An 18364-nucleotide genomic window follows, 5' to 3' on the forward strand; every position below is an offset into this window, starting at 1 on the left:
CCAGACTGGAGTGCAGTGGCTGCTCCCGGCCACCGCAGCCTCGACCTGCTGGGGATCCGGTGATCCTTCCGCCTCAGCCTTCCGAGTAGCCGAAATTATAGGCGCGCGCTACCATGCCCAGCTGATTTTTAAATTTATTTTAGAGATGAGGTCTCGCCAAGTTGCCCAGGCGGGTCTCGAACCCGCGGGTTCAGGCAATCCACCCACCTCAGCCTCCCAAAGGCGCGGGATTACAGGCTAAGCCACCGAGCCCTATTTATTTTGAGTCAGAGTCTCACTCTGTCACCCAGGCTGGAGTGCAGTGGAATGTTCACTGCTACCGCGGCCTCGACCTGCTGGGCTCAGGTGATCCTTCCTCCTCAGCCTTCCAAGTAGCTGGAACCATAGGTGTGCATCACCATGTGTGGCTAATTTTTTTATTTATTGTAGAGCCGAGGTCTTGCCAAGTTACCCGGGATGGTCTCGAACCCCTGGGCTCAGACAATCCTCTTGCCTCCACCTCTCAAGTGCTAGGATTACAGGTGTGAGTCACTGCACCTGGCTTAGGGCTCACACTCTGTCACCCAGGCTAGAATGCAATGGCATTGTCATGGCTCACTACAGCCTTAACCTCCTGGGTTGAGACTGCCCTTCCACCTCAGCCTCCTGAGTTCTTGGGACTACAGATGTGTGCCACCATGCCCCACTGATTTTTTTTTATGTTTGTAGAGACGAGGTCTTGCTATGTTGCCCAGGCTGGTTTTGAACTCCTGGGCTCAAACAATCCTCCTGCCTTGGCCTCCCAGAGTGCTGGGGTTACAGGCATGAGCCATCACACCCAGTCTAATTTTACTTTTTGAAAACAAGAATAGAAAAAGATGGGGAAAAAATTTACTAACATAGTGGTGGAATTTCTGGTTGGTGGGATTATTGGTAACTTGTTTTTTTAATACTGAATTTTACACAGTGAACATACATTTCTTTAAAAATCAAGATACAAATAAAAGTCTGGGTTCTAAACACAGGTACCTCCTTACTTTCTTTTCTATCCTTCACTTAGCCCACTGACTTTTGGCAAATCACATACCATCTCAGAGCCTTTATTTCTTTATCTGGAAAAGATGAGAGTCAGATGAAATAAAAAATATGTAGAAATGCTAAGGAAGTTGCAAAATGCCATGCAAATGGTAGCTATTATTAGAAGTAGTCTTAATTTCTAGAAATTATGCTCTTCTATTTTGGAGAGGCCTTATTCTAAAGCTGTAGTTCTTCATTACTACATTAGAAGGCACTTATGGAGAAATCATACATACGATGACTCAATTTTACTGAAGCCTTCTTTGTCTGATTTTAGAAATTCATTTTTAATGGTAGTTTTAAAATCACTGTGAAATTGTGAGTACTTAACAGGACCATCAAAATGTTTTTTAAAAAAATAAATCACTTCTCTAATATTTCATATTCAAGAATAACTTTATAGGTTGAGTTAGTGGGGCAGATTTTCAAGGTGAAAATCTGAAGGTGAGTTCTATTTTTGTGTGACAGTGGAATAGCTTTACTATCAGGTAAGCCTGTATGTTTGAAATGTGTTTTCCCACACATTTATGGAAACAAAGGTCTTTTGCTCTTAGTTACAAGTAGAGCATGGCATTTTGCAAACTCTGAAATGATGAGATTTTCCAGTCATCAAAGGTTTTATCTTAAGGGTACTGACAAACTAACATGCAAAAACAGTAAGTCTGGCTTTGTTCTTTGTAAACACAAGGTCATTTGATTTTCTAGTACCTGTTAGGATCAATTTTGACAAACCTTGCCAAAAGAGGCCGACTATATCAACAGTATCAAACTGTTCAGAGTTGAGTTCTTTGAAGATGTTATAGATTTATTCTGAACTCTTCCACATAGTTTGGTGAGATAGTCATCCTTCGAATGCTACCTCAGTTTGAAATTCCAAGCTACCTTTAAGAAAATAACCTTGACCCAGTTAGCTGGGTGTGTCATAAAAATATTTAGCTTTGAAAAAGGGTAAGTACACATCAGGCCAGAAATAAGGACATAATACCAACTCTTTCCCCCTACAAAATGTTTTTATAAAGCATAATCAAGATACTTTAGGTAGTTATATTCAGAGTTCAGAGACCCCTTATTTGTTTTTTTAAACCACCTTTTAACCAGCTGGACTCTTTGAACCTTCATATCTTTAAGCTTGTCCTGGATCAGCCTGTTTTCTCTAGATTTTCAAGCTATTAACCCAGTCTGCCATTCCCTCGCAGTTTACCAAAGTCCTTGCCTCTTGTTTCATTTCTGTGGTTGAAGCCACCAGCCACAAATTCCTGCAACTTTCTGCATTACAACCTTCTTCTTTTCCCTAAACACAATGTAGCTAGAAGGATAGCATGTTTCTCCTCCTGTTTAAGGAAATTTCCTTCATCTTTACTCCTGGTTTCATTTATCTCTTTTCCTCTGAGATCTGGATCCAGAAGTTTCACCATGTCCCCTAGCTTCAGCCTCTGACTCTCTGTTATGTTTTTTCCCACAGACTGAGCATGCTTGAGTATTTTTGTCAATTAAACAGAAAAATCCTTGGCCCTGCAACTCATTCTAGTTATTATCCCTTTGTTCATCGTTTTAAAACTAGACTTGAAGAAATTCACACTTTCCATTGAATCCTCAGCCCACTCTAGTCTGACCCCATACAGATTTCATTTCATTGCTTTTCACCAAGAACATCATGTGTGGTGGCTCATGCCTGTGATCCCAGCACTTTGGGAGGCAGAGGTGAGAGAATTGCCTGAGCCCAGTTCAAGACCAGCCTGGGCAACTTGGTGAGACCTTGTCTCCACAATAAATCAAAAAATGAGCTGGACATGGTGGTGCACACCTATATTGCCAGCTACTTGGAGAGACAGGTGGGATCACTTGTGCCTGCAGTGGCTGTGATTGTGCCACTGCATTCTAGCCTGGGCGACAGAGGGAGACTGCTAAGTCAAAAAAACAAAAACAAAAACAAAAAATCAGTAACCTGAGTTACTACAGTCAATGCAGACATTGGTCCTTGACTTGTGTGCAGACTGTATTATTGCCATGGCCCTTGTTCCTGCAACTTTTAACTCCCTAGCTTCCTTCATGTCCTTCCACCATCCGTTCCAGCTTCCCCTTCTTGGGTTCCCTTATGAACTCTTCTTGTCCGTCCCTTAAGGTATGGCATTCCCCAGAACTCTGTCCTCACACTGCAGATTCTCACTGTGTACTGGCAAGGCTTAGTTAACACAGAGTTGATGGCTCCCAAATCTGTGTGTCAGCCTTCAGCTTTTACATCTCAGTCATTCATTGAATCATTGATTCATCAATATTCCAAGTCTCTACTGCATAACAAAAATACAGATTCTTCCTATCAGTGGGAAAGATGGGGGCGGGGTGAAACCCACTAGTGACAACACAGTGAATTGTGTACTCTGAGCGAAACAAGCAAAGGGTGCAGTGAGTACAAAGTGGTAGGGACTGGCTCTGAGGGCTTTTGGGGACATTATTCTTGGGACCTTAAACTAAGCAAACACATAGAAACAGAGAACCTTTTTCTAATTTCTGTCATATTTGTTACCCAAGTCACTCAATCACCAGAGTCAAAAACCCCAGTTATTGTTGGCTCCTTGGTCACGTTTAGTTTTCAGTTGGACACCAAGTCCTCATTTTTTCCCAAGATGGGCCTCTAGTTCAGCCCACTTCCCCATCCATACTACTGTCGTATTCATGTCCTTGTTGTCTGTCACCCGCTGCCTGCATTATTGTGGTAGACTCACACATGCTTCATGTCTTGATCCCTGTCTTGCTGCCTTTCCAAGGCCAGCAGGATGGTATCTGACCTTGTCACTGCTCTTCTTAAAAGTTTCCTGTCACCTGCAGCAGATGTTCTCAAGTCTCTTATCAATCCCGGGGACAGGGGACCTCTAAATCTGTCTCTGTGTATCAGGCCCCAGACCTGCAGAATCTTATTGTGTAGAACTACTGTGCTGGAGCCTGTGTTTTTAAGTTCCCTGAGAGATTCTGACACCTGACCAGATTGAAAATCCTCCAGCCTACCAAGATCAAGTCTGAGCTCTTCTGCCTGTGCATGAGGCCCTCCATAACCTGGCCTTTGCTTAGCATTCGACCACTATGACCTGTGTCACACTTTGCCTTCACATTTTAGCGGTAATGAGTGATGCATTCACTTACCATCATGGCACTTCATGTCTTCCTTCATTTGTCCCTGCTGTATCCTTTACCTGAAATAAGTGTCCTTTCAGCCTAAATGAGGTGTCTTTTCTTTGTTCCTGTGGTAGCTATCAATGTACAATTTGATGTTTGCCAATAATTTCTGACTCTTGAATCCTCTTTCATGTTCTGTATCAATTTATTAAGATTACATTAGAGAGTTCAACTTCAGTATCTTCTTACAATATATGTAAATGTTTGCTTTTTTCCCACAACTGACCTTCATTTTAGTTGACTTTAAATTATGTTAGGAAAGTATAATTTATCAACAAGTATATTTTTAAGTAATTTGTTTAGTTTTGAAGCCAAAGGTATATTAAAATATAGTTTGCTGATTAATGATGGTAACAATGTCAGAAATAAACTGATTTCAGTGGCCCAGAGTTTGGGATTCATGCACTTTGCATTTGAAGTAAGCTGATTAAATTTTGTAATTTTTATGTTTGTAATTGACAAATAATAAAGGATTGGGGAATGCTGTTTACAAGAAGTTCTCTGCAAGTAATTTATTTGGGATGCGGATGGTCTTGATTCTTAATAAGTAAGATGCCAAGTTGGCAAATTGTTATTATATTTTGACTTTTTAATATTGACTTTTGAAATATTCCATTCATCTTGATGTTCTGTGTAAGAGTTTTGATTAGATAAATGCAATGTTTGGGTCTGATGGAGAATGTGACAGGATTTTGCAGAAGCATCATTGCAAAGATGTCAGAATCCAAGTTCTGTCTTGGTATAATGAGTATAAACTCACTATGAATTTTAAAAATTATAGTGGTCAAAAGCACCAGCACCTAGCATTGGTTGCAATACTGACTATGCCTGACTGAGTCGTGAGTACATTCACCTGATTTCCACTAAAAGCATCTTTAGATAGTTATACAAGTACTATTTTTTTATTTTAAAAAGATCATGAGGACCTGAGTCTGGATGAGGCGTGGGCCCAGTGTGAATCTTTGAGCTCTGATGGGATTTGGGAGAATGCGAGAAGGAGGGGAACACACCCTGGTTGCCCCTGGATAGGCTCATTTCCAAAAATCTCAGAAAACAACTTGGTCAATTTTTGCCAAAAAATTGACCCTCCTTTGCTGCATGGCAAAAAGAAAATAAAAACTACCATTTCTTTAACAAACAAAAATAGAGTCATAGTTGCCTCTACCAATTTAAGCTCCATTCTCGAAACTTTAGAAGTTGACGAATTCTGATTGGGACTTATGTGGCTTGAGATCTGAATTCTGTGTGACTCCAAATAAGTAAGTTACTCATCCTCTCTAAACTCAGTTTACTCTATTGTAAAATGTAAACAATACTGTACCACCTCCCTCACAGGATTATTGTAATAAATAGTCCTTAATACAATCACTTAATAATTGGTGGTTGCATTATTATTACTACATTTAAAATCATCATCTGAAGTTGGGCACAGTGACTCACGCTGGTAATCCCAGCACTTTGGGAGGCCAAAGTCAGGAGGATCACGTAAGTTCAGGAATTTGATACCAGCCTGGGCAGTATAGTGAGATCTTGTCTCTACAAAAAAATTAAAAAATGAGTCAGGTGTGGTGGCATGCGCCTGTAGTCCCAGCTACTTGGGAGGCTGGGTTGGGAAGATCACTTGAGCTCAGGAGTTTGAGGCTGCAGTGAGCTGTGATCGTGCCACTGCACTCCAGCCTGGGTGACAGAGTAAGACCCTGACTCAAAAAAATAATAACTATTTACTTGTCCACTTTTCCACTGGACTGTAAACTTTTGGAGTTCGTGATTCTTTCATATTTATTTAGCTTGAGAGTCTAATATATAGTTGTGATTCACTGGAGAATTGAAGAAAACATAAGTAATCAAATATGTTTAGCAGGGGAACACCAGAAAGGAAACTAAGAGGGAGAAGGGGAAGTGAAAGACTTGATGGGAGTATTTAAGATAAGCTAAATGAGCCTTCTTTTCTGAGCCTCGGTCCTGCTCCCCTCTGGTTGGTCTGCTGTGCCAGATGGGCCAGCTGGGCCTAGAGCAGAGAGAACATTCCTTCAGTGTTTCTCTAATGGGCTTACCATCAATAAATCCAACTTTTGTGATAAATTAAATTGTAGTGGGTACTAAGTTTTCGTTGGCCTTTGCTACACTTTCGCTTGTCCTAGAGATAGTCAGTGCACATAGTGATGTGTAATAGAAGGTTGCATTATATGAGGATTATATTTTTGGAATTTATTCAAATCAGGAGTCTATTATTTTAGGACATAATTTTTCTTGTTTTATTTTCTAAATCTTATGTATAGTAGCACATTTATTTCCTTGGCTACTTATATAAAGCTTTAAAAAATGTAATGTTGTGTATCTTCCAAGTCTCCACTACTAGGAATCATGTGTACCTCTGTTTTCTTTCTTTCTCTCTCCCTCGCTCCCTCCCCCCTCCTCCCTTCTCTCTCCCTCTCCCTCTCCCCTCCCTCCCTCCTTGCCTCTGTCCACATAACACAGGCTATCTCCATTAAGGAGGACATTGGGTATATGAGAATATGTTTGAATTCACTTATTGCTGCATTTGCCAGCAAGGACCTAGACACTTAACTAAACTAGAATAGTGTGTATATATTATGCATATATTTATATATATATAGATTATATGTGTGTGTAATGTTAAGCAGATTGAATTAGAATGTCTGTTGGCCATCTCATTGCAGTGCACCTTTCTGGCAGTCATGTTTTGATTGTTTTTAAATGCGTTCTAATGGAAATTGATCAGATCAAATGATATTCAAGAATAGTGACCATGAAGTAGTGCTTATGAAATCTTTATATGAAGACTGTATTTGTTTTACTACTAGGATTTTTTTTAATGTCTTTAGGTATTAGAAGACTATCTTTAATATAGAAATGTTTTTACCTTATGGCTCAGTAAAGACTAAGTATATCTTTTTTTGCTATGTTTAGTCTTTTAGGCTATCAGGAACTTTCTCTATGTACGTTTTTCTTCTTTTGAGTCAGGGTCTCACTCTTTCACCCAGACTGGAGTGTAGTGGCACGATCACAGCTCACTGCAGCCTCGAATTCCTGGGCTCATGTAATCCTCCCACCTCAGCCTCCCAAATTGGTAGGAATAGAGGAATGTGCCACCACATCCAGCTAATTTTTATTTTTATTTTTTGTAGAGATGAGGTCTCAGTAATATTGCTCAGGCTGTTCTCAAACTCTTGAGCTCAAGCAATCCTCACGCCTCAACCTCCCAAAGTGCTGGGATTACGGCATGAGCCACTGCACCTGGCTGTATTTTTCACTTCAATATCTATCTGATCTCATTTTTAGAAGTCTTTAGGAATGTCTTTTTTTAAACTTCTACTTGTCTAGGTAAAATAATCCAATTTTATGTGAATCAAGTTAGAGATTATATTTGTAAAAAGGACTTTTGAAAACAATAGCATTCTATTTAAGTCTTACGTGATGTATTTCCTGCCTTTTTAGTGGATGATGCTGGCAAAATAGAACACGATGGCTCCTCTGGAATGACCATGGATGCAGAGTCGGAAATTGATCCTTGTAAAGTAGATGGCACTTGCCCTGAAGTCATCAAGGTGTATATTTTTAAAGCTGACCCTGGAGAGGATGACTTAGGTAAGAGGAAGCCTTTAGCACATTATACATCCTCATCTAAACGCTTCAACCTGATTACTTTTGGGTGATTTAGATTGAGAACATTTGGAATCTTTTCTGAAGTCACTTTTATACAAGAATTCCAGTATAGTAGTAGAAAAGTATGTAAAAAGAAACTGGTGAAAATGAAGTTTTCAAGTAAATTCTTGGAGCTGTCTTCTTCCCTGACAGGTGGAACAGTAGACATTGTGGAAAGTGAGCCTGAGAATGATCATGGAGTTGAACTACTTGATCAGAATAGCAGTGTTCGTGTTCCCAGGGAAAAGATGGTTTATATGACTGTCAATGACTCTCAACCAGAAGATGAAGATTTAAGTAAGTAGGTGGCATTTTTGTGGGAGAAAATTTTATGTTTCTGGAGCTTTTCTTTTTTTTCTACAGCTAGTATTTGAAGGAAATAAGTGGCATTATTTTAGAGATTATTATGCTAACTATATTCCAAGGGAAATATCAGTGACTCTTTATGTATGCTTAGAATGTTGCTCTAAAACCAAATTATGGTAAAAACCATGAAGTGAATGATTCATTAAGCAAATATTTATTGAGTGCTTGCTACATGAAAGCTATGTTCTAGGTATGTAATATTTGGACCTTCTATTTGTCTATAAACTGAATTCAAATAAAACACCTTTCCTGTGATTTCTGTAAACCTGATCACAGAAGTTTTGAAACTTTCTACTTAGATGTTGCTGAAATCGCCGATGAAGTTTATATGGAAGTGATTGTAGGAGAGGAAGATGCTGCAGCAGCAGCAGCAGCCGCTGCTGTGCATGAGCAGCAGATGGACGACAATGAAATCAAAACCTTCATGCCGATTGCATGGGCAGCAGCTTATGGTAAGTTGCCTAGCAGCTCTTAGGATTGAGTGAGTTGGTTTTCAAACATGAATTCATGATTGAAAAATGGTTTCTTTGGCTTGAGAAATACCAGTACCCTGTGAGGATTATTGGATTTAATAAGAGTAGAGGAAGATTATAAAGTCTACTTTTTGTCTTTATTTTCAACAGGAATTTCCTTCATGTGTATATTACGTAAGAAGGAAGTACTGCAAGAAGTACACAGGCTTTCAAGCTGAAACTTTTCATCTTGATTATATCTGGCCCATGACTTTACAATTTTGGGAGACAACAAGGGAGTTCATGGGGCAAAATGCTGACATGTATTTTTTAGCTTTGGAAGTTAGGCATTTCCTATGGTCTCGCTATAATAAATGTGTTCATAAAACCCATTACGTAGAATGGGGAATTTCTGTCATTCATGAGTATCATGGCTTACTTTTCATTGTTGTAGTTAATAAAGAATTCCTAGTTCTTTAGAATTTATAATACTGTATAATTTTGTTTTTTAATGCGCATTGTTAGGTAATAATTCTGATGGAATTGAAAACCGGAATGGCACTGCAAGTGCCCTCTTGCACATAGATGAGTCTGCTGGCCTCGGCAGACTGGCTAAACAAAAACCAAAGAAAAGGAGAAGACCTGATTCCAGGCAGTACCAAACAGGTGAGGGCGCACAAGTTCCACAGCGCAGCGAGCTCTGCAAGCTCTCAGATGAAACTCTAGTATGTATCCACAGGGGTGTCATGATGACATTTTAGCTGCTAGACCACATGTAGCTTTTGTGTATTGAATTTGGAAATATAATTTTCAGAATTCAGTGATATTCATGAATGATTTCCTTGGATAAAAAGAAACAGGAGATAGATTAAACGTGAATGAAAAACTTCAAAACTCGGATGATTTTATGTGGAAGTGAAATGAAATCCCTTAAATATGTTACAAGCATGAACTTTTTAAATAAAATAAAATAATATATAATATAATAATTTACAGAGCAGCAGGATAAGTACTTCAGTTACTATGACATTCCTGTCTATTCTTGTATAATGATTTACATATTAAAAATTTCATGGGTATATTTTAGTTTGCTGTAAATTAACATAAATGTGTTTTGGAATAACCAAAGCAGAAATGTTGGTCACAAAACCTTATCTTTATGAATAATTTCCCACCAATTTCTAAATTGCTGTATCTTTAATCACTCATTGATAGAAGTTACATATTTATTCATTAATTTTTTTAAACTGGAGGGAGTGAGGTTGGTACAGTCCTACTGAAGTTTCCAGACCATTTTCTCCTTATGACTAGTTACTATGTCTGATGTTGAAAAATGGTAAAAGGGATGTTAAATAGCAAATAACCTAACTTAGGAGTCCTTGGCCAACAGTGGTCAGAACACTCACTTTAAATTCTGGAAGAAACCAGAAAAGAACTTGATTTGAGCATTCATACTCCTTCTTTTTCCCTTTCTTAGCAATAATTATCGGCCCTGATGGACATCCTTTGACAGTCTATCCTTGCATGATTTGTGGGAAGAAGTTTAAGTCAAGAGGTTTTTTGAAAAGGCACATGAAAAACCATCCCGAACACCTTACTAAGAAGAAGTACCGCTGTACTGACTGTGATTACACTACCAACAAGAAGTTAAGTTTACACAACCACCTAGAGAGCCACAAGCTGACCAGCAAGGCAGAGAAGGCCATCGAATGTGATGAGTGTGGGAAGCATTTCTCTCACGCGGGGGCTTTATTTACTCACAAAATGGTGCATAAGGAGAAAGGAGCCAACAAAATGCACAAGTGTAAATTCTGTGAATATGAGACAGCTGAACAAGGGTTATTGAATCGCCACCTTTTGGCAGTCCACAGCAAGAACTTTCCTCATATTTGTGTGGAGTGCGGTAAAGGTTTTCGTCACCCATCAGAGCTCAAAAAGCACATGCGAATCCATACTGGGGAGAAGCCGTACCAGTGCCAGTACTGCGAATATAGGTCTGCAGACTCTTCTAATTTGAAAACGCACGTAAAAACTAAGCATAGTAAAGAGATGCCATTCAAATGTGACATTTGTCTTCTGACTTTCTCAGATACCAAAGAGGTGCAGCAACATGCTCTTATCCACCAAGAAAGCAAAACACACCAGTGTTTGCATTGCGACCATAAGAGTTCAAACTCAAGCGATTTAAAACGACATATAATTTCAGTTCATACGAAGGACTACCCCCATAAGTGTGATATGTGTGATAAAGGCTTTCATAGGCCTTCAGAACTCAAGAAACACGTGGCTGCCCACAAGGGTAAAAAAATGCATCAGTGTAGACATTGTGACTTTAAGATTGCAGATCCGTTTGTTCTGAGTCGCCATATTCTCTCAGTTCACACAAAAGATCTTCCATTTAGGTGTAAGAGATGTAGAAAGGGATTTAGACAACAGAATGAGCTTAAAAAGCATATGAAGACACACAGTGGCAGGAAAGTGTATCAGTGTGAGTACTGTGAGTATAGCACTACAGACGCCTCAGGCTTTAAACGGCACGTTATTTCCATTCATACGAAAGACTATCCTCACCGGTGTGAGTACTGCAAGAAAGGGTTCCGGAGACCTTCAGAAAAGAACCAGCACATAATGCGACATCATAAAGAAGTTGGTCTGCCCTAACAATATTCTACAGATGTTTGTAGAGATATTGGCCTTGAAGCTGAAAATTCATTTTAAAGCCAATCAGTCTTGTTCACATACAATACTGTATATTGATTTATGCTGTGTATAAATAGAATTATTGCTTCTAGTTAACTTTTTTTTTACATTTTGTTCAATAGTGTGTTCTGAATTCTATTCAGTTTGTTTAATAAATGGGGGGAAATGGCAACAAGCTAGTTGCTTTTAATAAAGTAATCCCTGATTCTATACTGAATTTTTCTATCTTAGAAGTTTTATATTTATTTAAATATTTACCTTGCTTACCTTGATGGTACTCTTCTAAGACCATTTAACTTAAGGTAACTTTAGATTGGTAACTCTGAAAGTATTCATGTTGACTCATTTTTTTTCCCATAAATTTCTCACAATAAAATTGTCAGAGACATCTACTAATAGAAATGGGAGATTTTATGGTCAGTTATAATTGTCATAACATGGAAGTCGTTTACTTGTCTTGCTTAATATTTTCAGACCACTTGACAATGTCAGTTTCCCATTTGAGCTTTTGAATCCCTGGTGTCACTGAGCAAAGTACAGTGACTGGGTTTGTGTTTACTTTTCATTTTGTTTAGCAGACAAAATATACTTCTTTTGGTTTTCTTCGGACTATTTACATCTTTTGTCAGCGTAGCAAACTTTTAGAAAACTTTATTGAAAAATTTTGCTTGATCCTGTTGTATTTTGATTATTCTGTCTGTGCTGCCTTGTCTTGGAATGGTTGTGTGCTACACATGAGACTTATGAGGACTGCATTTTGGAATCTCCTAGAGGTAACTTGTGGCTTATAGGATCTTTTGCAACTTTATATATGTAAATGTACCCTGAATTATATATATACACATATATATAACATGTATCTGTGTGTATTGCTTATTTTACATATTTATACACACAACCCCAAGTAGTAGTTGTTTAAAATCTATAATGAAAGTATTAAATTTACAATAACATGAAAGATCCAGGGATGCATGAGAGAGCATTTTGTAAGTCATGCTCTTCAGAGAGACTACTCAGGTGAAGAATTAGAAGGAAAATAAGGACACTAGTATTTTTGAAGAGTAAAGGTATTTTCTTTTAAATATCTTTGGTAATTGAAAAATAGAAGTTAAGATGTTTCTAGATAGAATGTTTTCATACAATTTCAGCTCCATACCTTTATATTTTTCTGAAAAGCTAATGAGTATTCAGACATGACTCCCACAGTTCTCTCTGAGAAGCCTGAGAGAGATCTCTGTCTCACCAAGTGAGAGGGACGTAGAGGAAACAATGGCTCCGTGGACCAGAGAACGAGTGCTAATTATGACTTACGCTTGTTATGTTCAGCCTGCTCTTACTTCTTAGACAGTTACAGTTAGCAAACGTTAAAAACTTAACACTCAAGTTGGCTTTGATTAGAAGATAAAGGTGTGTTTTAAGTGCATAAGGAAAATCTGAGCCCTTATTTGGAACATCAAGTCTTTTACAGTTTTGCTTTTCTTTGAGAGTTGGCATTTTTTAACAAATAAGTCTGAATCAGAGTCATAAATTTATAAAATGAACTCGGCTAATTAGAATTTGGTTATGTTAAGATTAATCTTGGAGAGCAAAAAACAGTTTTGGGGGTCCCTTAAATTGGCTATTGACCTATATGTATCTGGCACATCGTGGGAGATTGAGAAATTCTCTTTCCACTCGATAGCTGCCTTGCCACCTCGTTTGGTGGTCCATCCCCTTCATGCTTAGGTTTTTACCTTTCATCTTTCTCTTTGCCATTGGTATTTATATTCAAGAGTTGGATTTTTAGGGTCAGAAATAAAAATACTTGGTGTTTGGCGGGCCTCTTAAGTGCTAGATTGATAAGAATTGTAGCCTAAATGCCAGTCAAAGCCAAGGCATGGATTTTCCTAGCCTGTCCCACATGGAAATCCTGTATCTTCTTGGTCCCTATAACGTGATTTTTTTTTTTTAAAGTCACTCACAATTAATGTGATTTATTGCCCTACTATTCTTGAAAGCTCTGTCTGTTTTTTTGTGAGAACCTTTAAAATCTCCCTTAATTTTTATTTTTCCCAGAGATAACGTAAAAGAACACACTTAAATGAAAATGGAAATTTATGAGTTTTAAAATGTCCTGTAAAATTAATACATAAAATATAAATGATTGGGTCATTTAACTATATTTTTTTAAATAAACTGAAAGATAAAGAACACAACACTTTACACACTTTATATTTCTCTTACATACTCTGGAATCATACACAGTTCTTTTCTTTTTAAAGCACAATATTGAAACCTTTAAAAGGTATTTAAGGGTTTGGTCAAGTGAATATGATAAAATGTATTTGTCTGTATAAAGAGAAAATGGAATCGTAGTCACTGTTATGTACTGACATTAGTTACAACCTAGTTTTAATTCTTAAAACAATTTTGATTAGCAAAGCTAAAAAAAATGGATGTTTCAGTTAAATGTTTTAAAGAGGTACAGATTTTTACAAGGACATAATATAAGTTATTGTTCTGTAGAAATATCCTATTAAATATTGTATGTTCCTCCCTCTCTGTACACTTTGTAAAAAAAGTAAAATGCATAAAAAGAAAATCATATAGGGATGTGTGACATTATTGTAATTGTGTACTTGAGAATAACGTGCAAAAATAAAAATCAGAATATTTTCCTGTTTATGAATGTTTAGTCTATTTGATACCAGTACTAAGTTAATGCTTTTTCTTAAGAAAAAAAAAATGTACAGTTTTTGTAAACCTAGTAAACATCAAAAGCAGTGAATTATTTTCATCCCCCCATTTCTTAATATCTTTTATGCAGCAGCAGAATGCAAAATGCTTGATTGCTTTGAATTTTGTGACTCAGATGCAAATACTGGTAATATTTCAGTCCTGTGAATTTGCAAGTAATATTTCAGAGAAGTTAAGAGGTGATTGGTGAGTCCTTTGATGAGCATGTCCTTGAAATTCATTTTTTTCTTTTATCTTCATAAAGGATTTGTTTTATTAGCATCTCCAATTCCCCTGGGATAAATTACCCATGCATAAAGTGGTTTTTGAGAGCACTTAAAGTTCATTTCAGTATCAATTCATGGCACATTTAATCAGTGGGGACTGTCACCACCTCTACAGCAGAATCCCTGCCTTCGAGTTACCCCTTTGTGCCCAGTTTGGAGGACCCTAGTTGACGCTAATATACTGGAGAATGGTCATTGCCATAGTAAAAGTCGGAAATTAGGTACAAGTTATCAGGAGTCAAAAGAGATACGTTTGCACCATCTTTGAGATTCTGCAGTTCTTCAACTTTACGAACAAATGTTTGCCTAACGATGCATAATAAAAATTTGAGGTAATGATCAAGAGAACATAGTGAATGTCACTGGCCAGAGCCATAAGTCAGATGAAACGATAGCATGCTCAGAAAGTTGTAATGGAGCACCTGGCAAATGACACCTAACCGGTCCCAATGAAGCAGATAATGTACTGCTCTGTTCTCTGGGATTCTCGATATTAACAATGTCCTGTATTTCCCATGAATTCTAGGATTTATGTCAGGAGAAGCATGGCCAGTCAATATAAAGGGGCATTATTTCAAAACAGTGGATTCAAAGTGTGACTTAGCAGCACTGGCAGTGTCAATCCCCTGGAACTTTGTTAAAGATACAAATTTTCAGCCCCACTCCAGTCCCACTGAATTGGGAAACTGGTTGTGGGGCCCAGCAATCTGTGTTCTCTGCTCAAGTTTAGAAAACACTTTGAGAGTACTTGAGGAACTGGAAAGATTACTGGTGCAACGTTTTGTATGGTAGATGAGAAAAATCACAAGAACCAGAAATGGACAGTGGAAGTAAAAAAAAAAAGTAAGGCTACCTGTCAATAAGTATTTCCTTTTGTGCACATGTAAATAGCTGGCACTTCCTAAATCTTGTATGGCCCCATAGTTACATTTCTCAAAGGTAAATAGAGTTCAGAGGAAGATTCAGTCAATAGGCAAAAGAAAAGGGCTGAAAAAATTGTGTGTGTTTAATTGGCCCGGGGTTACTTCAGTCAGTAGGTGAAAGAGAAGGGCTGAAAAGTTCTGTGTGTTTAATTGGCCTGGGGTTACTTTTGTAATTCATATCCAAAAAACCATTTTGCCACGTTCTGCGGCTGTTTAGATAAGGTCAAAATTAATTTGCCCTATGGATTTTGTTTCATCTTTTGTTTCGTGTATATATTGTTTGCCTTTTTCATAAAATAATTCTTGGATTTGTTATATATTGTTCCTGTTATTTTTGACATCTTTGCTATTGTAAATAAATTCCTATTTTGTTTTAAGTTACCTTAGTGGAGTGTTGGCTATAGACAAGGTATACACACATGCACACATGGAAATGAGGAGACTTAAATCACATTTAATAAATCCCCAACTTGTTCCAGGCAGGGAGTGATGCTACCCCTTCAGTAGTTCACTTCTAGCAACAAGAACTGCGTCACTTGCATATAGGCATAGCATCTGTACTTACTTGGGTTTTAAAATCATCTTTTGACCTCTGAGTTAGAAATACTTAGTCTATCAAGTTTAAGGTCAAAAATCAAGTATGATTTTTCCTTAGTTTTTTTATTCAGTTGATCTCTCGTGTTACTTGTACTGCTGGTGTTGGATTTGACATTACAGTGACCTGCTGATATTGTAAAGCCACTAGGGGACTTTGCTACTGAAAATCTGCTTAGGACTTCTAGATGCCATTTAGGTGTGTCAACTACCACAGAAATATCTAAACAGTGACTAAAATGACAGAACAGTTAACTAGACCCATAGTATTTTTCCTTCCAGAGAGGCCAGTTTCTGCTTGTCCTTCATGCTTGTATTTGGCTTTAAATGCGAACCCGTTTCCTTTTGCTTGAGATTCTTTGAAATGAGGGGAGGTATTGCAAAGCCATCTGTTGGGGCTTGGAGGTTCTAATCACATCCGTCCTCCCCTCTGGATTCTAACCACACTGAAAATAGACACAAGAATTTGCCGACTGAGTGTGTGATTTCTTCTAGTGAAGGCAGATTGAGAGACCAAGAGGCTGAGATGAGTCTGCTTCCCATCTGTTTCCTCCCAGTGTAGGCCTTGACTGATGTAGCCGGTTACTCGGCATGGGGCCTACCTTGCACCCCCCATGAGCTACAGAGAGACTAGTTGGGCTCCCACCAGAGAAATGGAGCCTCTTGCCCAACCCTCTCAGGCCAGGACACAGGGAAAGGAGCAGAAGAGTTCCCTTTTGCCATCCTAATAAAATAAATGTTAGTCCAGTTTTGGGCTGCCCCCAGCATTATTAGCACACTAACAAAATGGGAGGTTTTCCCCTTTTAGCCTTGCATATTTGTGTCCGCTTTTCTTCTATTGATTTGTACTGTTCCCTCTTGAACAGTACAAATGCTTGTGGCAGACTTTCAAAGGTTTAGTTCTTGTTTCTCCCAAGGCAGCATGCTTTTAGTTCTTCAGAAAATTATTTTTAAAGGGCAAATTGACTTACTATACAAAGACGGAAATCTTGCAAATTATTTTTATTGCATGCTTTCATAACAAAAATTGGGAAAATGATCACCCACAATGCCACCTTCTCTATTAAAGAGATTGTTTGTCTTTGTTCTCTTCCAATCTTAGTCCATACACATAAATCTTTTCTCCATCTTGTAACCACAGCATCAATTCTATTCTGGGTTCAGTGATTTTCTTTTTAAACATCAAGTGCAATTCACACTCCTACAGCAGTATTATGGGAGGGTCCATTCCCCACAGCCTTACAAACAGTGGGTGTTACAGTTAATCTCACAGGTTAAAAAAAGAAAAAAATATCGTTTCAGTTTGCCTCAACTGGACTATTTATATCTAATAACCCTTTGAATTGTCACTCTGATAAATTGCCTGTTCAAATCCTTGCCCCACTTTCTATTTGGAGCCCTTTGTACACTAGGCCTATTATCTTGCTAATACATTTGCTGTACATTTTATGGTTTATATTTTGTTACTGTTTATATAATCATTTGATATATAAAAATCTTTGATATCTGTGTGATCGAATGGCTAGTTTTTTTCTTTATAATTCCTAGAATTTCTTGTCCTGCTTAAAAAATGTTTATTCTACCCCAAGACTCTACAAATACATGCCTAGGTTTTCTTCTGACATTTTTATTGTTTTAATTTTGTTTGGATTTGTACACAACTAAAATTATTTTGGTATACGTTGTTTGGTAAGAAGTCTAATTTTTCTCTTGGATAGAGAGCCAATTATTCCAGCACTGTTTCTGAAATGACTCCTATGAGCTGAAATGACATGTATGTGACAATCATATATATCCTTGGTTTTATTTCTGAAGTCTATTTTGTTCTGATTTGTTATTCTTGTGCCAGTGCAGTATTGTTTTTCTCACAGTACTTGATGAACTAGAAGGCAAATCCCTCTTTAGTTCTATTCTTTTTCATGGTTTTCTTGACATTTACCCTTCCATAGGAACATTAAAATCATTTTACCCAATTTCCCTTAAAAGACCCATTGGGATTTTTTATTCAAATTGCATAAATTTTTAATATTAAATTGGGCCTGACATTTTCATCATACTGTCTTCACATCTATGTTCCTTCATTTATTCTGGTTTTGTTTTGCATTATTTCATAAAATATTATTGCTTTCTTCATCTAGGTCCCATAGTTTTCAAAAGTGCATTATAATTTTTGTAGCTACCTCGATACTGCTAGAATATAAAGAAAAGCTATATGTATATGTTTCATGCACCCAGTTAATATACCACATTTCTATGTGTGCAGTCATGTCAAAAAAGATGTCATTTCCTTTTTGCATCTTAGCTAGAATATCTAAAACAATGTTGAATAATATACAGGGTGCCAAAAAATGTATATGCATTTTAAGAGATGTTATCTGAGTATTACTTTCAAGGTTGAAATGGTAGCAATGTGTTGTATGATGTTTGCTCAACT

The 18364-nt window shown here is 37.6% G+C and overlaps 1 protein-coding gene across 3 annotated transcripts in view; it reads left to right on the forward strand.

Annotated features, from left to right (window-relative positions):
- The window catches only part of ZFX (zinc finger protein, X-linked), a 48816-nt gene extending 33099 nt beyond the window's left edge, over positions 1–15717 (forward strand). For 2 of the 3 annotated variants that reach the window (XM_008068056.2, XM_021717557.1), the window contains 5 exons: positions 7687–7836; positions 8047–8190; positions 8559–8711; positions 9237–9377; positions 10189–15717. In XM_008068056.2, the coding sequence (XP_008066247.1) occupies positions 7687–7836; positions 8047–8190; positions 8559–8711; positions 9237–9377; positions 10189–11372 (1772 nt within the window). In that variant the 3' untranslated portion in view covers positions 11373–15717. The remainder of the gene's footprint in view (positions 1–7686; positions 7837–8046; positions 8191–8558; positions 8712–9236; positions 9378–10188) is intronic. The other variant, XM_021717556.1, reaches the window with a different exon arrangement.
- The last annotated feature ends 2647 nt before the right edge of the window (positions 15718–18364 follow it).

The sequence above is a fragment of the Carlito syrichta genome, unplaced genomic scaffold (assembly GCF_000164805.1).
Source record: "Carlito syrichta isolate Samal-C Ts95f unplaced genomic scaffold, Tarsius_syrichta-2.0.1 Scaffold309857, whole genome shotgun sequence".
Classification (NCBI taxonomy): domain Eukaryota; kingdom Metazoa; phylum Chordata; class Mammalia; order Primates; family Tarsiidae; genus Carlito; species Carlito syrichta.